Below are 27,881 nucleotides of genomic sequence, written 5' to 3' on the forward strand. Positions count from 1 at the left end.
AACTAATCAATATTTAGTGGAAAAGGTAGAAATTAACTTTCAGTTAGAGATTATCCATTCAAAAAACATTTGCTGATTATCCTTTATCTAGTACTCACTGATATAAAATATGATATACAAATACTCACAAAGCATGTTATTAGAAGCATGCTAGTATAGTCACCCATATAATTATGTTTCTCAAAGTAATCTCATTATTGTCTTCCAAATTATATGTTTCTTCTACTAAAATATTTTTCTTAGGATCTCTGTCATAAAACCACTTTTATAGGCAATATATATTATAATGATTCTGTATGTTCATTATGTCTCATTATTGACTGAATCTCCTTGAATATCACCTAAATCCATCAAATTACCACCTTGGAGATGAAAAAAAAAAAGCATAGTTATAATCAAGAAATGGCTGAATGAGTCCAAAATTCGAAATGGCACAAAATGCAGCTAGAGGAATCAAAGGAGACCAGATGATAAAGATCTCTGAAGTTATATAAAGCAATGTAAAATTCATCTTAAAAGCAATAAGAATCCAGAAGAAATAAGGTGAGGAATATAATAAAATGTATACTTTAGAAAGACAACTCTTGCTGCAATGTAGAGAATGAACTAGAAATGGTAAAATGAGAGGAAAGAAGACCAGTTACAAAGCTGCTGCAATAATACAGGCATCAAATGACAATATTCTAAACTAGAGGAGTTATAGCCAGGACATAGGGAATTCACAGATTCAACAGCTACTTAAGTGGCAAAATCAAGAGAACACTGAAAATGCCTAAACATGAGTATAAGACTCCCTTGTTTCTAGGTTGGGCAACTCTAGATAAGTAATAATCACAAGCAAAAGTGTAACCTTGAACAGAATATGATAAATTTCATCTTGAAAACTACAAGTATAAGGTACCTATAAGAATATCAAGAGTCAGTAATTGAGGACACAAGACTGTTCAAGGAATGTTTGAGATTTATCTGTGAAAGCTAAAAACTAATTGGCTTGGAGTCAAACAGACCTGGGTCAAATCCCAGCTTCACTACTCACTAGCTATGTGACCATGGGCAAGTTAGTTAATTAGTCGGAGCCTCAGTCTCCTCATTTGTAATGTGTAAAAAATAATGCCTTATATGGTTTATGTTAGGATTAAATGAGGCAATGTTATCCGAAATGGTAAGCATATGGTAGGTACATTGTAAGAGCTCAATAATCAGTAAACACTGATAGTAGCAGCAGTACTACTGTCCAGAATGAAGGTGGCAAGAGAGTGAGTCAGGGGTTAAATTTTCAATTCATGTGAGAGGTAATGAGGAGGTCAGAAGATGACTGCAATGAGGAACGTATAAGTCCTTTAGTTGAATGGAATAAGCCTCAAAGCTGTGGTTCCTCACCCCACCCCGCGCTCCTTGCCCCTCTGAAAAAGGAGAAGTAGTGTTCTAGAAGAGGCATTGTGGATGGAGAAGGTTGTGGTTCCGACCTCCTGATCCTATGTATGTGGGCAAGGGAGAATAAGTAGCCTCCACTTGAGAGGGTTACAGGGGAAGCAGTGTCCTGGGGTGGAGAAGTGTGTTCCAATTGAAGCAAGGAGGTGGGGAAAAATTAAAACTTCAGTAAGAAAGGGAGAATGTAGGTGGTTACATGCATAATGAAAGACAAATTCTGAAGATATTTATGTATTTTCATGTTCATTTTAAAAACAGGGCTCATAAAGAAAGTGGACAGGTTTGGACAGGTACCAAGTTTGTATTCACTCAACAAATATTTATTGAATGCCTACTATGTGTACCACTCTGGGACTACTATGTGTACCACTCTGGGACTAGGGAGAGAGCTTATACCCTAAGAGAAGAAAAACAATGAACAAAATAAGTGATAAGGTGATACATTCTATGGAGAAAAATATTGCAGGGTTGACATACTGTGTGAGTGGGAAGATTCCATTTTCATTGAGTGATCGAGAAGGTGATATTAAAATATATACTTGAAGAATATGAATGAGCAAGGCAATGGGAAACTACTGAAAGGCTTTAAACAGATGTGACTGACTGAAATACTGCTGTGTTGGGAATAGATTAAAAGGGAAAGGAGCAAGGATGAAAGCAAAGAGATCAATTAGGAAGATACTGCAATAAGACAGGTGAAAGATTAAGTAACTTCAGAGTAGCAGCAGTGGAGAAGAAAAGAAGTGCTCAAATTCTAAATATATTTTAAAGATTCGGCCTCCAGTATCTGCTAACATTAAATATTAGACCAGAGAAATAGGAGGAAGTTAGGAATGGCTCTAAGAGTTTTAACCTCAGCAACTGGAAGGATAGACTTGCCACTGAGAAGGAGAAGATGGTGGATTGTCAGTCTGGAGGGAAATATTTAGAGTTCAGTTTGGGCAACATTAGGGTTGAAACATGCAAATTTGATGCCAAGTAGGCAAATGGATACATGAGTTTGGAATTCGGGGCAGAGGTCCAGGTTGAGATACAGAGAGTCACCAGCAGAGAATCATGAGACTGGAAGAGAACACTAAGCAAGGGATATAGATAGAAAACAGATCTAAGGAACTGAGCCTTGGGGCACTCCACTGTTAAGTGTCACCTTCTCAGAAGGTGAGAAGAAATCAATAGAGGGACCATTAAGACAAGAGAACAATAAGATTCCTGGAAGCCAAGTGAAGAACAGGTTTCAAAGAAGAGAGCATAATCAACTCTATCAAATACAGCTGCTAAGTAAAATGAGGCCTGAAAACTGGACTGGATGGAGCAGGAGAGGTAACTGTAACTTGACAGGAGCAGCTTAGGTGGCACAGTGTGGTAGAGAGCTTAATTAGAGTAGACTTTAGAGAGAAAGGAGAAATGGGAGACTGAATTACAGAAAAACCTTTCTGGGAACTTTGCTATAAAAAGGAGCGGAGAAATAGGTTAACAACTCGAAGGAAGAGTAACTTAGACTGTTCAAGGGGTTTTCTTTTGTTTCATTTTGTTGTTTAGATGGGAGAAATAATAGCATAGTAGCACAGACCCAGTAGGGGGGGTGCACATGGGAGGGTTGGCCTTTGAGAGCAGTGTGGATAGTTCACCTGGTAACAACAGAAAAGGCAGATGGCGTGAATACAGATTCTGGGAGGAGGATAACTATGGTAGGAGTCTCTGGAAGTTCTCTTCTGACTGCTTCAGTTTCTTCAGTAAAATAGGAGCAAGGGCATCAGCTTAGAGCTAGGATGAGGAAAGGACATGTTATGGGTTTGAGGACAGAAAAGATATAAAGTGGGAGAGTTTGGAGCCAGGAAAGTAGGGAGTGGATGTGCTAAGGATGATTGCTGAGCAGCATTAGGCTTGAGTTTCATGGCCATAAATTTAACCTATAGCAAGAGTCTTCTTTCCTCAAAAAAGCTACTGCTCTTTCTGTACCATCAATAAAGTTATTCAATGAAGGAGACTGTTACTAGGAGAATGTAACATCTAAATTTCTGTAAAGACTTCCAAAAATAGAAGCACTCTACTCAATGCCTATGACAAACACCTTGGCAAAATCAGTTTATCAAAAGAAACAAGTTAAATGACACTTATTTCACAAAGGAAGTAACTCCAGAAGATAAGCTAGAGAAAAAAGAAGGTAATATAGTTATCAAGTCTAAAATTCACACCCACTCAATAGAGAGGGATACTTTCCGGCTGGCCTACAATGAACCCTGATTACTACCCTGAACATGCTACTCAAGGTAAACTTTATTTCATCCCTCCACAGTCACTACACAGAGATGCAAAATAGTAAATGGATTGCAGTCTGAACTGCCATGAAACTTAAAGGAATGGTCAGTCTACCTTACTGGTTAAGTTGCAAGACTCCAAGATAAGATTTTCATACTTTCCACACTGTAAGAATAAGGAATATCTGTTTTTTCTACCCACAGATCTGAGTGACATGTCTTTTCTCTTTCATAAGTAGCCAAAATATTACACTATCTTCAAATTTAAAAAAAAATAACCTAGGCCTCTGATCATATCACGATGAAAATTAATCCTCCTTCTAATAACTCGCAAAAATTCTTAAAATTGTACTCTGACTATAATTGGTTTATAATTAACTTTTTGGAAAAAAATGTGACTCTACCATAGCCATCTTCACCCAATAACCATAAATCAAAATACTCACAAAATGTTAATTGTAAACTTCCATTGTTTAAAATTAGTCTTATAGTAAAGAGTAAAAATTTTACTATTTCCCAACCACCACCTTTTATATAGTTTGAATTTTTATTTTTATTTTTAAAAAGCTAAATCCACTGTTCCAAAAACAAGAGTCCAAAGGCAATGAAAATATACAGAACAAGAATCTAGTCAAAATATCCTTTCAGTACCTTCTAGACGTTAGTGGAAAGAATCAAGAAAGGAAGAAAGGAGGAAAAGAAGGGAGGGTGGGAAGGAGTGGAGCTGATAGAAACAATTTCAAAATACATTAATAAAGAAACATAAATTTCACATTCTAAAACAAAACAAAAGGAACTTATACTGTACCAAAAATGAGACCACATATTATACATTATGGGGTGAGAGTATTCATTTTGAAACAAGAAAAAGAATGGAAATGCCAAGAATAGACATCACTTATAATTATAACAGGGAATTGGTATTTGACACTCAGAAACTTGACATCCTTAGTTTTCTGTTTATGCCCAGACTTCTATTACAAAAGTGAAAGAAGTCACTGGGCTAACCAGATGTTGCCATATCACCCCCATTACTCAGGCCAGTGGTGTGGAACAAAACAAAAAAAGGTTGTCAAAGCTGAGCAGAGGCTGTCCTTTCCCAGTCTTCTAAAATAATGCTACTGAGAGCAGTAACGTTTTTCAAAGACTTAATAAGCAATAATGCCTATAAGTTCTTGTCAGGTAATCTTTCTTTCACTGTCTCACACCATCAGTGTGAATGCAGAGAGGAGGGGAAAAAAAAAAATCCTTCTCCCTTCCCCCACCTGCCACAAGGCAGCTAGAACCTGGGATGACACTTGCCTGTTTCCAACAGGGAAAGAAGTCCACCCACACAGGAGCAGCAGCAGGAGGCATAAACGAAAGGAGCAGTGTGAAAAGAAATGCAGAATCGCTGCTATAATTTTGAAATTTATACTGTGGGGCAGCCCAGTGTCTCACAGGAAAACAATCACTTTTATTTTTCCCTCCTACTGCCACTCCGACCTTTCCTGGTTGGTGAGTCAGTAGGAGGCAAAAATGAAAGTGCTTACTTTTTTTCCTCTTTGAAACACAAGGTTGTTAAAAACTGTGAATCTCAAAATCATAACATGAACTACCTAATTTTTAGAAGTGTTCTTTTATTGCCTTTGCTGGAAATAATATGAAACAATAATGTTTGTGTATGTGTATAAAATGAGTCCTAAGAGGTCTATGTTTAATACATATGTTTATTATAATCTTGATAACATAATTTATGATCATAACATAAATATATATGGGGACTTTAAAAAAAAACAATCTTCTTGAAATTAAAATATTGGCCTTACTTTAAGCTAAAGGGTCTTTTTACTCAATATAGAGAATTCAGACAGGTATAACAAAGAAAAGCAATGTAATAGTGCAATTAAGTAAAGGACTCATTTCATTGAGTCCCTGGTTGGTTTCAATTACATATTCTTATTGAGCCCCTGCTACAGGTGAGAAATTGAAGTACCAGAGGGCATCCAAGGTAAATAAGATACAGTCCTTTCCCTCAAGGAGATTTTAACCTAATAAGAGAGATAAAAATGACACCAAAGTATCAGAAATACCAGAAGAGAGATGCAAAGAAGATACCACCACATTTCCAAGGAAAGACTGCTTTCAGAGGATCAGACAAAGCTTTATGGTAGAGATGGCTTTGTTGTTGGTCCTTAAAGGACAGGCAGGATTTAGAAAATTGGAGGGGAAGATGGAGGGTACAAAATCAGTAAAGTCATACAAGCAAAAAAGATCGTTTTTTGTAGACGGTTATTCTCTAAACAGTGCTTCCGCGAGAAGTCAATAGATGCACTAAAAATAAAAAAAAAAAAGGATTCCATAGACAAATAAGTTTGGAAAACACTACAGCCTATACCACTCTTTGAAATTCATTCACAATGCACACTAGTGTAGGAAAGGCTCTGAGAAAGTACTGCCACAAAGTCACTGTTTTCCCCAAGTCTCTCAAACCTATTTGACTACAGAACTCTTGTGAAAGAACACTTATCAATTGCCCAAATGTTTTCAGAAATACTATCCAAACAAAACTGGGACAAGGTTAGCAGAGTATACATGAGACATATTGCAGAATGCCTCAAACACCAAGCTGAGAAATATAGTCTTCAGGAACAACAGCAATAAAAATGAGGTATTGCCCTGACATGGGGTGGCAACTGTTATTTTAAACATGTCATTACACATTAGCTTTATGACAAGTATTCACATTGAATGCAGGATGCTAAATAATGAATATGTGTACACTTTTTACTAAAAGATTTTTTTGACTTAATTTTATGTTATTAAACACAAGAAACAAGCAAATTTATCACAGGAGAAATACACTACAAGTGAGAGGGAGAGAAAAGTAACCATCATGGAAGGCAGCTGTGGGCAACGCAAGATCAGCCCACTTAAAGCAGGGGCAAGTACAAAATGTACTGGCACTCCCAAGCTTAGGCACAGTCTCACCTTTTTTTTTTTTTTCCTCTTCCTTCCCTAAACCTAATACTAATGCTCAGAGCTTACAGGTCATTCAAATAAAGTTAAAAGCTAAAGCTGCCTTTTTGTTTTCACGTTTGTAAATGGGAACTAAGCATTATCAAACAATATTTTAAAATAAATATTTCTATCAAAATGGCAAACTGCACCCCAAAAATATGTGCAATTGTACTGTATCAATTAAAAATAAATAATATATTACACACAAATAATTATACCTAAAAAGTGTGCTAATTACACCTAAAACAATTATACCAAAAGCCATAAACAAAACTGAAAAACAAAGCCAAAAAAAAAATGCTGATTAAAACTTGGAAATTCAAAATTAGCACTTTTGTGCTACTTTATTTCCTAAAGGAACTGTAAATGTACTACTTTCTTACACATATTTAACACAGATTATATATACTTCTGCCCACCTTAATTAGGATAAATTACCTGTGGTTGGAACTGAGGAACGGGCGGCCCTTGCATTCCTTGTGATTGCTCATCCATTGTCTGAAGCAACAGGAACTTTAGAGCTCTGCAAAAATGTAAAGTTGAAATTTAAATAATGTAATCATTACCAATTCACATCATTCATCATACGCCTGACACATGCATTCAAATGCTAGAGATTTACCTGATGCTTCAAAAATTCACTGAGATATACCACACTCTTTTGCCATTTGCTAAATCCAAGCTCTAGTTAGCTCCCACAACTATTCACTGTCTCAACCATTTCCACTTCTCCAAAAGCATTATTTGCTTAGAAAATCCTGTTTCCTGCGATGACATTCCTTCTTCTGCATTCTGCCTTTTAGATCAAAGATACTTTCCTCTACCCTGCCACCATGAGAAGCTAAGTATCAGAGTAAGCTCCCTAAAATTATGCTCAATGTTTCACATCCCTAAAATGCACCTTATCTTTATAGTCTAAAAATGTTAGTACTTTCTTTTATCCAACTGCTTACTGTGATTTTTTAAATTTAAACTTAAAAGGCCAGTCCTCATATGAGTGTCTACTCTTTTATGCATACTTTGTAATTATAAAGCATTTTATCCATTACTTCAGTATACATAGGCTGAAGGTAATTGCATGCCAGGCATCGCACAAAACTCAAAAATTGAAATATTTAATGACACACAGCCCTTACACTCGAGGAACTACATTTGCACTGATTCTACTCAACACCACGTGTTTCTAGGTTCTTTGTAAATATTATTTTATGACCAAAATCTAAGACTCAAAAAACTAGCATCCCTTTTAAATGGGATTAACTGATGGAACAACTAAAACACATCTTCACTTCATCATACTCTTTAAAAACCAATACAAATATTTTGGGCATGGTTCATTTGTATTACAAATTTCTTCCTCTACCCTGTGACTTGTCTTTCTAAAACCTTCCCAATGGTATCTTTCCATGAACTAATGAACAGAAATTCATAATTTCAATGTGGTCTAAGTATTTAAACTTTTTCTTTATGATTAATGCTTTGTGTACTATTTATGAATTATTTTTCTACTCTAAGTGCTATTCTTTTCTAATGTAAGCTTTATTTTTTTAACCTTTAATATTTAGATCTACAAACCATCTGGAATTAAGTTTTTTTATGATATAAGGCAAAGTCAATCTTTGTTTTTCTTTATGGATATCCAACTGACCTCAAATGATATATTGAAAAGATTATCCTTTACCACACTGCACTGCTGCCGTGTCATCTTTGTCATATACCAAATGATCATGTGTTTATATATATATATATACACACACACAGACGTATATACACACACACACATATATGTATCTGCACTTTCTTTGCTGTTCCACTGGTCTATTTATTTGCACTAACAACAATACTACACTATACAGTGTACTACTGCCCTACAGTGTACCTACTACACTGTACTATTACTACTCTATATAAAACTACAGTATTAATTACTATAGCTTATTATAAAGTCTTGATATCTACTTAATTACATGTCTGATTTTAATACGAACTGTAAAATCAATCTGCCTATTTCGATTTTCTAAAAAAAGACTGCTGGGATTTTGATTGGGATTACGTCAACCTTAAAGATCAATTTGGGGAGAACTGACATCTTAATAATATGGGGTCTTCAAACCCATGAACACAGAATATCTCATTTAAGTTTCTTTCAATAATGGCTTCCGGTTTCATTATACTGGTCTTTCACATCTTTTTTCAGATTATTTCCTAAGTGTTTTACATTTTTTGATACTACTGTAAATGGTGGGCTTTTTTAATTCAATTTTCTGATTGTTAGTATATAGGAATAAAACATTTTTTGTATATTTACCCTGTATCTTGCAAAATTCCTAAACTTGCTTATTAGTCCAAGTAGCTTTTCTGTAGTTTTTTGCCTTACTGCAATAGATAGAACATCCAGTACAATGAATAGAAGTAGAGAGCAGACATCCTCTCCTTGTTCCTAATCTTAGGAAAAATGTATTAAATCTGTCACCAATAAGTATTATGTTAGCTATACATTTTTTATAGATGCCCTGATTTATCAGGTTGATAATTCCCTTCTATTGTTTGCTGGAAGTTTTTACAAAGAATAGATGCTAGATTTTTATAAAAAAATTTGTGTCTCTTGAAATGATTACATGTTTTTTCTTTTTTAATCTGTTAAAATGTTGAATTATGTTGATTCAATTTTGAATATTAAAGCAGTATTCATCTGTAGGACGAACCCCACTTGGTCATGATAAATAATCATGTTTATGCAGTATTGGATTCAAGGAGGGGAGGAGGATGAAGGATAATCCTAGCAGCGAATTCAAATATCTTTTAGCATGAAATCCAATATTAAAATCAGCATTTCATACTTGGTGTCCCACAGACAGTTTCACAAGATATTCCATAAAAAAAAGAAAAAGTTTCTTGGTCAAAGATCCCTATAAAATAACATTTTTTATATGAATCTCTCTTGAAGACTCATAGTGAATAGCATAGTAAAAGATCCAAGCAGGCCTGCAATTAGTAAAAGCTTTTTAAGTTTTGTTTCTTTGCTTTGCTTTCTTTGTGTGACATTTTAAAATATCCCACAGTCTGACTGATCCAAAGAAGACATTTTGAGAAATTCTGTACTAGGCTATAATAAAGTGGTTTTGCTATAGCTACTGATATGTGACAATGTCTAAGCAAACAAAATCATGAAAAAAGCAACATAAAACTCAAAGAAACTTAAAGTGTTTTACTCTAAAAATCTACATAAAGAACTCACTTCTACGGTATCCCATAAAGAAGGTCAAGGAGACTCTGCTCAGAAATAAAATTCTGAATAAATTTCTCATACTGAACGTAAACTTAAAAAGAGTGAAAAAAAAGCCACAAACTGTGTTTTTCCTCTGCTCTCACACAACAATCACAATAAGACTTCTGTGACCAAATGTGTAGAGGTTTCTCTCCACACATCAAGCAAATAATCAGTTCTGCAGTGGACACCAGCTGGGTTTCCTCCAATTCAATTCCAACACTATCTTCCTGGAGATAGCACCAGATCCCACAGGTTAAGGGCTCAGTCCCACAAGACCACCGCCCCCCTTTCCACCAGTCACAGTCCAAGCCTCTGGAACTTCTGACCAACCTGCATCAAGTTGGGGTTCCCATGACCCCCTCTCTGGGTTTGATTTACTTGCCAGAGCGGCTCACAGACCTCAGGAGGGGAAATACGTTTACCGGTCTATTATAAAGAATATTACAAAGCATAAGGATGGAGAGATGTATTGGGCAAGTATGAGGGAAGGGGTGCAGAGCTTCCATGCCCTCCCCAGACACACCACACTCCAGGAACCTCCAATGTGTTCAGATATCCGGAAGTGCCCTGAACCCGGCCGCTTGGGCCTTTTGTGGAGATTTCATTGGCTAGGCATGACTGACAACCATACAGAAATGTGACTGGACAAAAAAGATATGATCAAATACTAACAGACTGAGTGGGGAAACCCAGCCAGGCCTGTCTGTTCAGATTCTTCTTGGCCTCTTTGTGCAGCATTCCTTCCCCCAGAGTATGGGGCAGCACCCGGTCTGAAATGAAGGTGTTAAGACCTACAATCATTCTGAATGGGCAAAAACTGGAAGCATTCCCTTTGAAAATGGGCACAAGACAGGGATGCCCTCTTTCACCACTCCTATTCAACATAGTGTTGGAAGTTCTGGCCAGGGCAATCAGGCAGGAGAAAGAAATAAAGGGTATTCAACTAGGAAAAGAGGAAGTCAAATTGTCCCTGTTTGCAGATGACATGATTGTATATCTAGAAAACCCCATTGTCTCAGCCCAAATTCTCCTTAAGCTGATAAGCAACTTCAGCAAAGTCAGGATACAAAATCAATGTGAAAAATCATAAGCATTCTTATACACCAATAACAGACAAACAGAAAGCCAAATCATGAGTGAACTCCCATTCACAATTGCTTCAAAGAGAATAAAATACCTAGGAATCCAACTAACAAGGGATGTGAAGGACCTCTTCAAGGAGAACTACAAACCACTGCTCAATGAAATAAAAGAGGATACAAACAAATGGAAGAACATTCCATGCTCATGGGTAGGAAGACTCAATATCATGAAAATGGCCATACTGTCCAAGGTAATTTATAGATTCAATGCCATCCCATCAAGCTACCAATGACTTTCTTCACAGAATTGGAAAAAACTACTTTAAAGTTCATATGGAACCAAAAAAGAGCCCGCATTGCCAAGTCAATCCTAAGCCAAAAGAACAAAACTGGAGGCATCATGCTACCTGACTTCAAACTATACTACAAGGCTACAGTAACCAAAACAGCATGGTACTGGTACCAAAACAGAGATATAGACAAATGGAACACAATAGAGCCCTCAGAAATAATGCCACATATCTACAACTATCTGATCTTTGACAAACCTGACAAAAACAAGAAATGGGGAAACGATTCCCTATTTAATAAATGGTGCTGGGAAAACTGGCTAGCAGTATGTAGAAAGCTGAAACTAGATCCCTTCCTTACACCTTATACAAAAATTAATTCAAGATGGATTAAAGACTTAAATGTTAGACCTGAAACCATAAACACCCTAGAAGAAAACCTAGGCAATACCATTCAGGACATAGGCATGGGCAAGGACTTCATGTCTAAAACACCAAAAGCAATGGCAACAAAAGCCAAAATTGACAAATGGGATCTAATTAAACTAAAGAGCTTCTGCACAGCAAAAGAAACTACCATCAGAGTGAACAGGCAACCTACAAAATGGGAGAAAATTTTTGCAACCTACACATCTGACAAAGGGCTAATATCCAGAATCTATAACGAACTCAAACAAATTAACAAGAAAAAAACAAACAATCCCATCAAAAAGTGGGTGAAGGATATGAACAGACACTTCTCAAAAGAAGACATTTATGCAGCCAAAAGACACATGAAAAAATGCTCATCATCACTGGCCATCAGAGAAATGCAAATCAAAACCACAATGAGATACCATCTCACACCAGTTACAATGGCAATCATTAAAAAGTCAGGAAACAACAGGTGCTGGAGAGGATGTGGAGAAATAGGAACGCTTTTACACTGTTGGTGGGACTATAAACTAGTTTAACCATTGTAGAAGTCAGTGTGGCGATTCCTCAGGGATCTAGAACTAGAAATACCATTTGACCCAGCCATCCCATTACTGGGTATATACCCAAAGGATTATAAATCATGCTGCTATGAAGACACATGCACACGTATGTTTATTGCGGCACTATTCACAATAGCAAAGACTTGGAAACAACCCAAATGTCCAACAATGATAGACTGGATTAAGAAAATGTGGCACATATACACCATGAAATACTATGCAGCCATAAAAAAGGATGAGTTCATGTCCTTTGTAGGGACATGGATGAAACTGGAAAGCATCATTCTCAGCAAACTATCACAAGGACAAAAAACCAAACACCGCATGTTCTCACTCATAGGTGGGAATTGAACAATGAGAACACATGGACACAGGACGGGGAACATCACACACTGGGGCCTGTTGTGGGGTGGGGGGAGGGGGGAGGGATAGCATTAGGAGATACATCTAATGTTAAACGACAAGTTAATGGGTGCAGCACACCAACACGGCACATGTATACATATGTAACTAACCTGCACATTGTGCATATGTACCCTAAAACTTAGAGTATAATAAAAAAAAAGACCTACAATCAGACAAAGCAGGTCAGAGAATTTCTTTATGGCCATCTCCAAGACAGAAAGGTAGGGGAAGACTCCTGCCTTCAGGAGAGAAAGAAGGAGGTGAAAGGGCAGGAGAAGGTCACAGAGAAAGATTGATTTCTGAAGCCTGCTTCTGAGCCCTGAGGCACCCCAATATTAGAACAAAAGGCTATAACAAGCATTATGGGAGTTATGATGCAGGAACTGTGGATGAAAACATATACATATTACAGTAAGTACGATGAATAAAAATTATTTGCATAATATATCTAACATAATTCCATGTGTAAGTGGTTTTTTTTTTTTTTTTTTGAGACGCAATCTCGCTCTGTCGCCCAGGCTGGAGTGCAGCGGCGTGATCTCAGCTCACTGCAACCTCTGCCTCCTGGGTTCAAGTGATTCTCCTGCCTCAACCTCTTGAGTAGCTAGGATTACAGGCGTGTGCCAGCAGGCCTAGCTAAATTTTGTATTTTTAGTAGAGATAGGGTTTTACCATGTTGGTCAGGCTGGTCTGGAACTCCTGACCTCAGGTGATCCACCTGCCTTGGCCTCCCAAAGTGCTGGGATTACAGGGGTGAGCCATCACGCCCAGACTTCAGTGGGTCCTTAATGTTATTATAGAATATGTCAATGTTTACATACTGATTTAACACCATTACTTATCATGTCCTCGGAACACCAAATAGTTTATCTCGTACCACTAATCCTTTCATAAATGAAAGAAAAATATATTTTAATATATAAAATATTTTAATATGTATTCAATCTTCCAGATTGTAAGTTCCATGTTTCAGGGACACATTTGTGCCATCCACAGCTGTATCACCAGTGCTTATGTCAATACCTGGTACAAAATAGGTGGCTGAAGGAATATTTATTTAATGAATGAATGCATGCATGCATGTCAAGAAAAGTCAAGTAATTATTGCTACAAATTAAGTATAAAATCAATGATGAAAAAACTATCATCACATTCAACAAATCTGGCAACTAATCTTCGAGCAAAAAAAAAAAAAAACACTCCCCAAAGAAGGTGCTGCCTGAATTGGGTTTTAAATAATGAATAGGAAAAGATGAGCTAGGGAAGAGAGGAATTCTGAGAAGAGGAAAGAACACATCAAAACAGTAAAAAGTATAGTACACACCACTTTATAAGTAATTTCAAATTAAAGTTGGTGAGTTGTGGGAGATGGTGAGTGGGGAGTTAGTAGCAAAAGATTAATCTAAAAATAGACAAGTGTCAGTTCATGGAAAAAAATTATGATATCCATTTGATATGAGAGAGGTATTGTTAGGTTTTAAGCAGCTGAGAGAGAGAGACGTTCACTATCTTTGAAAGACAATTTTTTAGCAATAGGACAGAGAGGCACAACCACAAGCAAGAAAGCCAGTTAACAGGCTACTGCACCAATACAGACAAGAGATGACCAGAGCCATCATGAGGGTCCTCTTACTCATCCCCCACCAGCTTTCAACACAACTAACCCACTTTCCTGAAGTGTTCTGTTTTTCACATTCTCCTGCTTTCTCTCCTAGCTATTCTAAGTTCCCTTTTCTATTTAACTTACATATATGCTGGAGTGCTCCAAGACTTGAATTTTTTTTTTTTTTTGTAACCTACACACTTCTCAAGTCATCCAGAATAATGACTTTTAAATTTTTTTTTAATTTTTATTTTTTGTAGAGATGGGGTCTCACTATGTGGCCCAGGCTAGTCTTGAACTCCTGGGCTCAAGTGATCCTCCCACCTCAGCCTCCCAAAGTGATGAGATTTCAGCCGTGAGCCACCATGCCTGGCCAGGATCATGGCCTTGACTACTACTGTTATATGATTACTCTGAAATTTGTATCTTCACTACAGGCATCTATCCTGAGCTCTGAACTATAAACACCTATATCCAACGGTCCACTTGGTGTTTCCACCGGAATAAAGCATTCCACCTCTCATGCACTACAAAACTTACTTTTCCTCCAATAGTTTTTTTTTTATTTCTACATGTATCACTGTCAACTCAATTGACCCAGCTCCACAATTCTCAAACTTTTAGGTGTCCACATTTCTTTACCTGAGGTCTCTAAAGGCCTTTTGTTTATGTGGGTTATATCCAACTATATTCTCCATTTTTGGAAATTAAAACTCAGAAATTTTAAAAATACATACTAATTTATTTGCCAATAACGTAAGCCCATTATATATTTTTATATATATATATATAAAATAAATAGCTACATTTTCCAAAAATTAGTTAGAAGGGAAGCATTGTTTTACATTTTGCAAACTTAATGTCTATCCTTATAGAAAAAGTTTCTGCATTCGATCGTTGAAGACACATTGTTTTGGTTGAAGTACAGACGTATGTTGCTCAACGAAGAGGACGTGCTGAGAAATATATTCTTAGTTGATTTTGTCATTGTATGAACATCATGGAGTGTACTTCCACAAACCTAGATGGTATAGCCTACTACACACCTAGACAATATGGTATAACCTATTGCTCTTAGGCTACAAACCTGTATAGCATGTTATTATACTGACTACTATCGACTACTCGAACACAGTGGTATTTGTGTATCTAAACATGGAAAAGGTAATGCATTGCACTATAAACATTATAATACCTATGATATCACCAGGCAATAGGAATTTTTCATCTTCATTATAATCTTAAGAAACCATAAGTTTTATATGCAGTCCATAAAGCATCATTATGTGGCACATGGCTATATAATAAAAAAATCTGTCCTTCCACAAATGTATAGGTGAAAAAAAGAGAAGTATTTCAATAACCATTTCATATCACTGTAGATATTCTTCTTTCATACTATACCAAATTTGACAGGTGGCAGGTTCCCAAACTGCAGTGTGCAGACTCAAATTATTTCAATGAGCCTTCATACTCTTAAAATCCAATGGTCTATCTTGCCCTTTGCAAAGATCTTTATTCTACAAGATTTTTACATTGGTCATCTGAAAATTTTTAGTCCACTGAGTTATTTAATCTTCTAAATATTGGCTATTTCATTATACCATTAAAAAAATCACATTAATCAACATCACCACTAATCTCATCCAAAAAGTCTTTAAATAGCAAGAAGATGTCAAGGTCATACTGATGAATACAGGTTTCCCAAAACTCTAATTTTTACTTTAAAAGTTCAAATATCATTAACAACAAGTAATGTCAGTTGTTTTCCTTTAAAGGATAGGCAGTTTGTTTTCCTAAAAATATCTATGAAATGCCTGTCTGAATATTGTCTTGCTTTCAAGTAAACATGGTGTTCCACGAAAACAGTAGCTACTCACCTTGCTGCACAACTGCACAAATGCTTTTCCTTGAGACAACTTTGATTTGCTGCAGTAGAACTTTAAGCATACTTCCTATTTCACACATCATATTAAAAGACATATACTCAAAAGTTGACATTTGATAAGAATAATACTCTTTTACCACTTCATCAAGGACATTTTAAAATGAAACTTGCTCCCTACATCCAACACATCAGTAAGCATCATTTGTCCTACTTCCAAAATATATCTGAAATTTGTTCATGTTCCTCCATTACCACTAATACTACCCTACAAGTTATCACCATGTCTCCACCTGGGACTACCATAATAGCCTACTAATTGATCTCTCTTTTTCTACTATTCTCTCCAAAGTGATATTTTGAAAACATAAATCAAATTATAACACTCTCATTGTTCTTAGAATAAAATTCAAACTCCTTTCTGAAACACAGTAGAATTCTGTAAGTAATCTCCTGCCTGCCTCTCCCACATTTCCAGCCCAGTCTCTCTCAATGAATGCCTTCCATCAGCACTGAACTCCTTTCTGTTCTTGAAACCTGTGAAATCCTTTCTGGCATCAGGCCTTTGTATTTGCTATCCTCTAGGCCCAGAATCCCAGAATGGCTGGTTCAAAATCAACTCTACCCTAACTGCCCTTGCCAAAGTAGTGTGCGGCCCCCATCCACCCCCGCCCCCCGCTTGATTCATATCTTCACTCTTCAGTTTCTACACAGCAATTATAACAATTTGTAATTGTCTTATTATTTACTTTTTTATTGCGTTTATCTCCTCTGCTATGATGTAAGTAGCAGAGGGAGAGACTGTCATTTTGTTCCCTGCTGTATTCATCAGCAAGTACCTGGCATATAATGGACGCTCGATAAACATCATTGAATGAATAAAACATGAAAGGAAATGGAGAATAAAGGATCAATGTTAGCACTGCTTGTTTTGACTTTTAGGACTTGTGACTGACTAGATATGGTGGGTGATGGAAAATGGAAGTTATAAATGATTCCACGATTTTAGCTTGGGGAAAACAGCACGTGGTGGTACCACCGTCGAAAGTAGGTAATAGAGGGGAAATAAAAACAGGGCAGGTGTCAGGAAGGACAAAGTACAGAATGAGATTCACATAGAAAAACCTAACTGTAAATTATTAGGAGAAAAACCATACAGAACAGTTTTATAATATTCAAAATTCCTTTGGGGGAAGGGGAGTTCAATATATTGTCTTGAAAATCTCAAACCAATTAGTTGTTTATCACCTAAAGCTTTTTAATGTGATTGAAAAAAGTTCTCTTAAGCATATTATGGTAATCCCAAATCTTTTAAGTACTACAAATATTTTCACATATATCCAGAAACCCAATACACATTAAAGTAAAACAATCTTCTCACCCTATTATTGCATATGGTCACAGATTTTATGGAAAATAAAAGAACAAAATTCGGAATCTGAATATCAGACACAAGCGCTAATTAAATGACAAAACCATTTAGTTTTAAGACATCAGATCTGCTTGCCAGTGGACTGAATTTTCATAATTCATATGACCCTGATAAGAAAACTATTAAACAAAGTACAATATATTGTATATATTACAAATGATAATTCTCAATGACACTATACTAAATAACATTATACTAGATAACTATCTTCATTTAAAAACTGAAGTAACATTATAACACAGTTCCCTAAATGAAAATAATGCCTTTCCTAGGTCTCATATTTAATAAGTTAATTTTTCTAAAGCTAAAATCCTAATTATCAGCAAATTAAATCATGCTAAGTATACACTTTTCCCTAAATATCATTTGAATTGAAAAACTACAGCTAACATATTTACCTTAGCTAAAATCTTAATCAAAATAAGAAGCTTTAATCTACATCTGTAGACATCTTCAGTGAATTTAATCTTTGAAAATTTATTTTGCAGAAATTGACCTAAAATAAACCAATATACATTTCAAAACATTAATCTGATTCTTGGCCAATTATATAGTATTAAAACGTGTAATAGAAAGGTTTTTTTAACGAGGCTTAAAAATATGTTTTTAAGAAAAATCATTGGTGCATTTTACCTGTGATCATAATTTTTGTCAAAAAAACTTCATAACTGGTCTTTAGGCAGAAAAAAATTAATTATATTAAAGAATGTTAAACCAAAGAAAAATACTTCATTCTATATATACTTAATGAAGAAAGATTTAAAGACTGGTCTATCTCATAATCTTTCAAACTCAACTTTTAATTTAAAATGTAACGTAAATCCAATTTAACCAAGAATATCCATAGATTCTATTTGTTTAAATGGACTTCCTCTTTATGTTTCCAAAGATTATTTAAATAGACTTCCTCTTTATGCTTCCAAGTAATTCCATGATGCTATCAAAGTTTCCCTAAAATGAATTATTGACACAGTATGAAATCTTAAATATCAAACTATGTGCTTACCAATTTGAAGCAAGATTTCAAATAGAGCTTCAGAAGTTTTTAGTTTTCTGATTTTTTTCAGAATTCTAGAGTTGAAGCATATTCGTCCAAGCTTATTAATAGTTTCCTTTTCCTGAAATAAAGTGCCTTTTCAATCTTCAAGTTTATTCAAAAACTCTTCAATATTCCTTCTAGTTACATATACCATTTAAATATTCTGAGAATATTAATAAGACATTTCACTGATTACAACTACAGCTCATAAATAACAAAAAAAAAGAGGATCAATCATATTTAAGTAGCAACACTACTCCCATCCAAAGGAAAATTATTGACTCAGCTGTATGTACATGTGATACCTAAAAAATGAAAGGGTATCATGGAAACTTGATGGTGACTGATACTTGGCAGAGTCTGAACACTCAAATCCAGAACTAATATTTTTCTTGGCCCCAAGTCACCATTCAGCAGGAATATTCCTGACCTCACTCTCCTGCCTCCATTTAACTGAGTCATCCACTACTTCCCATAATCAAGCAAGTGACATGTCTATATCAGACAATGCAAAAAAATAAGTGCTTAGAGTTGATAGTTCATTCTTACATTTCTGTGTTATGATGAATGAGTTTTTAAGAACTACTAGGATAACTATCAGATCTTTGAAAAGAACGATGAATGTTTCTAGTATCCCAGTCTCAACATTTATAGTTAAACACATTAAACTAACCTAGTACCAATCTTGGTGTTTAAAGCTCTTCTCCATTTAAAGGAATTAGGGCTCTTTGGAGAGATGATTGGTTCTAGGACTCAGGCTGAGAAAGTACAAGCTGAGTCTGAAACATTTTGTTGTGCCAAAGACAAGGCAGTATTCAAAGAACAATGCGGACATGTCAAAAAGACATAAAAGCCAGCTTGAATGGGTTCCCATCGGCCACATTTGGCACAATTTGAGAGTAACAAATTATAATCCATTGAATAAAGTAAGAACCTATGAGTTCATAACAATATAAATTAATAAATAGTGAGAAGGGGGAACCTACTTCTTACAAAAGAATGCCACCTAATAAAGAAAGAACAATAGGATTTAAAAATCAATATTTGCCAATCATCACAGAAATAACTGATTCGGGCAAGAATCATCAATGGATGATTAGTGCAGCAAAGTTTTTACAGTGTCTCACAGTATTTCCCACCCCACCCCACCCCAAAAAAGCACATATTAATTACAAAGGGAAAAAGAGTGATTTCATAGTAGAGAGCCTGGCAGACATCACATTAGCCAAATAATCAAAAGTTAACATCACCAGTAACGGGACATGCAGATATGTGCCTCCAAATACAATGCACTTATCAGAAAACATCACCTCTGTGATATTCCTGCCAAAAATATAAACCCTGAATTGCTTCAACTTATTTTAATTGACAAATAAAAATTCTATATACTTATTTTACACAATAATGATGTTTTAAAATGTGGGTACAGTGGTAAAGTCTAGGATTTTAATGCACCTGCCACCGGAATAGTATATACTGTACCCAAAAAGTAGTTTTTCATCCCTCACATCCCTCCCACCCTTCCCCATTCTGAGTCTCCAATGTCCATTAACTCACACTGTATGCCTTTGTGTACCCATAGTTTAGCTCCCAATTATAAGTAAGAACGTGCAGTATTTGGTTTTTGATTCCTCATTTACTTCATTTAGAATAATGCCCTCCAGTTCCATCCAAGTTGCTGCAAAAGACATTATTTCATTCTTTTTTACAGCTGAGTAGTATTCTACACACACACACATATATATACACACAAACATACACATATATATACACATATTTTATTAATTATATATATAGAAACTTAAATATAAACTTTTTATGTAAAATATACATAACTTTAATAGATATATGTAAAACATATATATACACACACCCCAATATTTTCTGTATCCATTCATCAGTTGAGGGGTACTTAGGTTGATTCCATTTCTTTGCAATTATAAACTGTGCTGTAATAAACATACATGTGCAAGTGTTTCTTTGATACAGTGACTTCTTTTCCTTTGGGTAGACACCCATCAGTGGAATTACTAGATCAAATAGTAGATTAACTTTGAGTTCTTTGAAATATTTCCATATTGTTTTCCATAGAGGTGGTATTACTTTACATTCCCACCAGCAGTGTATAAGTGTTCCTTTCTCACCATATCCATGCCAGAATCTGTGACTTTTTGACTTTTTAAATAAGGGTCATTCTGGCTGGGGTAAGGTGGTATCTCACTGTGGTTTTAATTTGTATTTCCCTGATGATAAGTGATGTTGAGCATTTTTTTCATATTTGTTGGCCACTTGTATATCTTCTTTTGAGAAATGTCTATTCATGCTTTTTTTTTGCCAATCTTTTAATTAGATTTTTTTCTTGCTGATTTATTTGTATATTCCGCATATCAGTCCTTTGCTGGGTTCATAATTTGCAAATATTTTCTCCCATTCTACAGGTTGTCTATTCTGATGATTATTTCTTTTGCTGTGTAGAAGCTTTTTAATTTAATTTAGTCCCATTTATTTATTTTTGTTTTTGTTGCATTTGTTTTTGGAGTCTTTGTCATAAATTCTTTGCCTAGATCAATGTCCAGAAGAGTTTTTCTTAGGTTTTCTTCTAGAATTTTTATAGTTTCAGGTCTTGGATTTAAATCTTTAATCCATTTTGAGTTAACTTTTGTAATATAGCGAGAGACAGGGATCCAGTTTCATTCTACATGTGGCTATCCAATTTTCCCAGCGCCATTTATCAACTAGGGTGTCTATTTCCCACTTTATGTTTTTGTATTCTTTGTCAAAGACCAGTTAGTTGTAAGTGTCTGTCTTTATTAAGAGGTTATCTATTCTGTTCCATTAGTCTTTGCATCTACTTTTATACCAGTACCATGCAGTTTGGATTACTATAGCCTTGTAGTATGATTTGAAGTCAGGTAATGTAATGCTTCCAGACTTACGCTTTTTGCTTAGGATTGCTTTAGCTATTTGGGCTTTTTGGTTCCATATAAATTTGAAGATTGTTTTTCCTAATTCTGTGAAAATGATATTGGTATTTTCATAGGAATTTCATAGGATTGCTTTGGGCAGTATGGTCATTTTCACAATATTGATTCTTTCAATCCCTGAGCATGGGATGTATTTCCATATGTTTTATTTATTTCAGCAGTGTTTTGTAGTTCTCCTTGTAGAGATCTTTCACCTACTTGGTTAAGTATATTCCTAGGCTTGGGGCTTTTTTTTTTTTTTTTTGTAGCTATTGTAAAAGGGATTGTGTTCTTGATTTGATTATTAACCTGTTCATTGTTGGTGTATAGCACTGTTACTGATTTCTGTACATTGATTTTGTAACCTGATACTTAATTCATTTATCAGATCTAGGAGTGTTTTGGAGGAGTCTTTAGGGTTTTCTAGGTATAAAATCATATAATCAGCATATAGAGATAGTTTGGCTTCCTCTTTTCCAATTTGGATGTCCTTTATTTCCCTCTCTTGCCTGATAGCTCGGGCTAAGTCTTCAAGTACTACGTTGAATAGAAATGGTGAAAGTAGGCATTCCTATCTTGTTCCAGTTCTTAGGGGGAATGCTTTCAACTCTGTCCCATTCAATATGATGTTGGCTGTGGGTTTGTCATACATGGTTTTTATTATTTTGAGGTATGTTTCTTTATGCCTAGTTTGTTGAGGGTTTTTATCATAAGGAGATGCTGGCTTTTATCAAATGCTTTTTCTGCATCTACTGAGATGATTATATGGTTTTGTTTTCAATTCTGTTCATGTGATCAATCACATTTATTGATTTGCACTTGTTGAACCATCCCTGCAACCCACTTGATCATGGTGAATTTTTATTTATTTTGATGTGCTGTTGAGTTTGGTTTGCTAACACTTTGTTGAGGATTTTTGCATCTGCGTTTTACAGATACTGGTCCGCAGTTTACTTTTTCAGTTATGTCCTTTCCTGGCTTTGATATCAGGGTGATACTAGCTTCATAAAATGAGTTAAGGAGGATTTCCTCCTTCTCAATCTTTAGAAATAGTTTCAGTACACTTGTACTAATTCTTCCTTGAATGTCTGGTAGAATTTGGCTGTGAATCTATGTGGCCCTGGGCTTACTTTTCTTGGCAGTTGTTTTTGGTTTCTTAATGACTGATTCAATCTCACTGCTTGTGATTGGCCTGTTCAGAATTTCTATTTCTTCCTGATTCAATCTAGAAGGGTTGTCTTTTTCTAGGAATTTATCAATTTCCTCTATGTTTTCTAGTTTGTGCATATAAAGGTGTTCATAGTAATGTCAAATGATCTTTTGTATTTCTGTGATATTGATTGTAATTGTCTCCAGTTTCACTTTTAATTGAGCTTATTTGGATCTTCTCTCTTCTTCTCTTGGTTAATCTAGCTAGTGGCCTATCGATTTTGTTTATCTTTTCAAATAACCAGGTTTTTGTTTCGCTGATCTTTTGTACTTTTGCTTGTTTGTTTGTTCCAATTTCATTTAGTTCTGCCCTGATCTTTGTTACTTCTTTTCTTCTGCTAGCTTGGGTTTGGTTTGTTCTTGTTTCTCTAAGAACAAGGTGTGACATTGGGTTGCCAATTTGTGATCTTTCAGACTTTTTGATATAGATATTTAGCGCTATAAACTTTCCTCTTAACACTGTCTTTGCTGTATCCTGGAGATTTTGTAACTTGTGCCACTGTTATCATTCATTTTGAAAAATTTTTAAATTTCCATCTTGATCTCATGGTTAACCCAAAAATCATTCAGAAGCAGATTGTTTAATTTCCATGTATTTATACAGTTTTGATGGTTCCTTCTGGAATTGATTTCTAGTTTTATTTTGCTGTGGTCTGAGAATATAATTGATGTGATTTCTATTTTTATAAATTTATTGAGACTCATTTTGTGGCCTATCATATGGTCTATCCTGGAGAATGTGTTATACCTTGTGCTGATGAGAAAAATGTATATTCTGCAGTTCTTGGGTAGAATGTTCTGTGAATATCTATTAGGTTCATTTGTTTACAGTGCAGGTTCATTTGTTCTAGAGCGCAGTTGAAGTCCAGTGTTTCTTTGTTAAATTTCTGCTTCAGTGATCTGTCTAGCACTGTCAGTGGAGTGTTAAAGTCCCCACTACTGTTGTGTTGCTATCTCTTTTCTTTAATCTAGTGGTATTGCTTTATGAATCTGGGAACTCCAGAGTTGCGCACATATATGTTTAGGACTGTTATATCTTCTTGTTGAATTGATCCCTTCCATCATCCTATAATGATGCTTTTTTTTTACTGTTATTGCTTTAAAGACTGTTTTATCTGATATAAGAATAACTATTCCTGCTCGCTTTTAGTTTCCATTTGCATGAAATATCATGTGTTAGGTGTGTCTCCTGAAATCAATACTTATTTGGCTTTTGACTTTTTATCCATTCTGCCAATCTGTATCTTTTAGGTAAGAGGTGTTCAATCTTTTGGCTTACTTAGGCCACAACAGAAGAAGAATTGTCTTGGGCCACACATAAACTAACGATAGCTGATGAGCAAAATAAAAATAAATAAAATAAAAATGCAAAAATATAATGTTCTAAGAAAGTTTAAGAATTTGTGTTGGGCTGCATTCAAAGCCATCCTGGGCCACATGTAGTGCATGGGATGTGGATTGGACCAGCTTATTTTATGTGAAGCATTTAAACCACTTACATTCAATATAAATATTGAGATGTGAGGTACTGTTCCAGTCATCATCTTGTTACCTAGTGACTTTGTTCTCTTCATTTTGTTATTGTTTTATAAACCTTGTGAACTTTATGCTTTCAGGGGTTTCCATTCTCATGCATATCAACCTTTTGTTTCAAGATTTAGAATTCCTTTTAGAATTTCTTGTATGGCTGGTCTAGTATTGACAAATTCCTTCAGCATTTGTGTGTCTGTGAAAGACTTTCTCCTTCATTTATAAAAACTAGTTTTGCTCAATACAAAATTCTTGGCTGTCAGTTATTCTTTTTCAGGAGACTAAAGATAGGACCCCAATCCCTTCTGGCCTATAAGGTTTCTGCTGAGAACTCTGCTGTTCATCTAATATGGTTTCCATTGTAGGTTACCTGATGCTTTTGTCTTACCATTATTAGAATTCTTTCTTTCACAATGACTTTAGGTAGCCTAATGACTATATGCCTTGATGATATTCTTCTTGTAGTAAGTCTCCCAAGAGTTCTTTGAGCTTCTTGTGTTTAGATTTCTAAATCTCTAGTAAAGCCAGAGAAGTTTTCCTCAATTATTCCCTCAAATAGGTTTTCCAAACTTTGTTTTTCTTCTCCTTCAGAAATACCTATAATTCTTAGGTTTGGCCATTTTATATAATCCCATACTTCTTGGAGACTTTGTTCATTTCTTTTAATTCTTTGTCCTTTATTTTTGTCTGACTGGGTTAATTTGAAAGCCTTGCTTCAAGGTCTGAAATTCTTTGTTCTACTTGATCTAGTCTATTGTTAAAACTTTCCATTGCATGTTGTAGTTCCCTAAATGTGTCTTTCTTTTCCAGAAGTTCTGATTGATTTTTCATTAAAATATCCATCTCTTTAGAACATTTTCATCCACATCCAGAATAGTTTTTAAAACTTATGTTGGTTTGCATCTCTCTCTTGTATCTCCTTGAGTAACTTAATAATCAAGCTTTTGAATTCTTTGCCTGGTATTTCGAAGATCTCATCTGGATTTGGATCCACTGCTGGAAAGTTACTGTGATCTTTTAGGGGTGTTATAGAACCCTATTTTTTCATATTGCTAGAATTATTTTTCAGGTTCCTTCTCATCTGGGTAAACTATTTTTACTAATTATTTTTGTATTTATTTTTTATTCAATTGGGTTTTATTTCCCCTTTGAGGATGTGACTTTATTGTCATCTAGCTTCAGCTCTGGGGGTTTTCAGTGGCAAAGACTGTGTGAATTCCTTGGTTACAGAGAATCTTTGTGCAAGATGCTGGCTTTCTCAGATGGTGGTTGTAGTAGCAATCTGCTGGGTGTATGAGCAGATTCACTGACTCCTGTGGGGCTGGAATAGCAGAGGTCTCATGAAGCTTATTTCAGTCCCCAGTGATGTGCATTTTTTTAAATTTTTTCTCCAATATTTTATACACTGGGTTGAACAGTTCAGGCTTCAGGCTAGTAGGACATGTCCATGGGTAAAACTGGCTGTAGCTAAAGTCAGTGATAAATGCAATATCCCAATGGTGGGCAGAGGTCCCACCCTTGACAGAGGTGGCTGGGGAAGTGCTCAGTGAAATCCACTGACATCTTTCAGGGGGAAAGAAGGAAGGCACCACAGCTGTCCTTCCAGGCCAGCAGGAAAGTGACCCACCTCCCAGTAACACTCCTAACCCAGTGTTCTGGCTATTGAGATCAGACAGGCACCTCTTTTCATCTGCAGGAATGCTGATGTTCCATGTAGAGAGGGGTTGTGACTCTATCTCTCATACAAGCCTGAACGAGAAGAGTGCTCCTCCTCTGAGGATAGAGTAACCCTGAAGTGTTCCAGGAAGGCTGTCCACAGATGCACCCGTGCTGAGCTCCTGTGGGAGAAGCCCCAGCTGTTTCTGCAGTGGTAGGCAAAGGGGAGAACAAGCCCCCTTCTCCAAGACCCTTCACAAGTACAAGGGCTTCCTGACTGTTGGGGTAGAGCCGCAGACTTTCCCTACTGAGCCCAGCACTGCATCTGTGCCTCTGCTGAAACTTTCCACTAGTGTAAAGTTCAGAGGCTCAAGGCCTGCAATCTGGTTTCTTTTGTCCCACAGGGTGCTCCCTTAATGTGGTACACTCCCCCTTCCCTTAAGATTAACAGTCCCTAAAGGCCAGACTACTGTGAATCCTTCTGTGACTCTCGGTCAAGTGATGCTGTCCCACTCCAGATTGGTGCTGTGGAATGTCTGCAAGGAATCCAGAGGTGTGACCTGTCCTCTAGTCTCCCAGCAGTGGGTACCATACCAGCTCTGATGGGGGTGGGCGGGAAGATGTAGACTCTGAGATTTCCTTGGTTAGAAAGAGCCTTAGTGTATTGGCTTTGTCAAATACCAGCTGTAACAGTAAGGTATTGGGCAGGTGGAGAGACTCAACATCTCCTGGTTAGCCAAAATGACTCAGGCAATGATGATAGCTGAGGTCATGCAAATGTTTTCTTCTTCCTAAGTGCTGTGTTTTTTGTGCCTGCAGATGTTGAAATGGACTGTGCTGGTTGGCCTCCAGCCGGGAGGCGGCACTTGCAAAAGAGGATCAGCTGTAGTGGTAACAGCAGATTTTCTGCTTGCCTTATGTTGGGGTGGTACTCTGGTATTTCAGGCAATGGGCCTGGGCCATGAAGCTCCCAAATGTCCCTGTCCATTGTGTTACCCTACAAGGGCAGATAGAGGAGCAAAACCAGGTGTGGGCTGGGTCAGGCAAGTCCATGCTCTGGCTCCCCACGTGCAGGCACAAGCAGTGGCCCCAGTGGGGATCAGAGGGCAGTTCCCTGGCTGCTGGCAGGGTAATGTTCAAGGCAGGAGTGCAGCTGCCTCTATTGCACAAAAGAATCCCCACTGGGAGTGGGGATTAGCAGGTGGCAGTAAGCCCCACTCTGCTCCCATGTACGTGGCAAGGCAGGTCTCACACCCGCAGTGTTTTGCTAACAGCGGCTAGCTGAATTCCAGGCAGCCTGTGCTCAGAACACAAAACTGCCCCCAGGCCACATGCCCTTTGGCCTTCAGTCGATGACTCTCCTGGTCCAACACCAGTGACACAGGGGCATCCAGCTCCTGCACCTGTGGCTATAGCACACCTTTCGTTTGCTCATCGGTTACAGCCAATGAGGTTCATCCCTACACAAATCTCAGTTGGGAGCTTCTCTCAACCTGTGACCCAAGCCTGAGTTAGCTGGCTGACTTCCGTGAGGTCCCCTGTGAGATAGGATCAGGAATGGCTTCTCTCCCACCCCACTGGAGTCTGGGAATGCACGCAAGACACATCTGGATGCCTTTCCTTCTCATAGACTTCTCATTGCTCAGTTCATCAGCTCCAGGACTGGGTAGGGTTAAGGCCTTCCCCTATGGCCTGGATTGTCCCGCTCCCCTGCGGGAGTGTGTGTCACAGTCTGAAGACAGTTTTCCATTCAGTTCATGGTGCTGCTGTCCACTGCGTCTTTCAAAAGGTCTGTGGTTTCTTTCAGTTTTTCTGTTAAGTTCCTGTGTTGCTTCTTGGAAAAAAGTTCA

The 27,881-nt window shown here is 36.6% G+C and overlaps 1 protein-coding gene across 1 annotated transcript in view; it reads right to left on the reverse strand.

Moving 5' to 3' along the window:
• Nucleotides 1-27,881, reverse strand: part of NEK7 (NIMA related kinase 7) — a 157,116-nt gene that overhangs the window by 73,587 nt on the left and 55,648 nt on the right. The window contains exon 2 of the mRNA XM_054488015.2: nucleotides 7,128-7,212. Within this exon, the coding sequence (XP_054343990.1) occupies nucleotides 7,128-7,184 (57 nt within the window). The 5' untranslated portion in view covers nucleotides 7,185-7,212. The remainder of the gene's footprint in view (nucleotides 1-7,127; nucleotides 7,213-27,881) is intronic.

Source organism: Pongo pygmaeus, chromosome 1 (assembly GCF_028885625.2).
Source record: "Pongo pygmaeus isolate AG05252 chromosome 1, NHGRI_mPonPyg2-v2.0_pri, whole genome shotgun sequence".
NCBI lineage: Eukaryota > Metazoa > Chordata > Mammalia > Primates > Hominidae > Pongo > Pongo pygmaeus.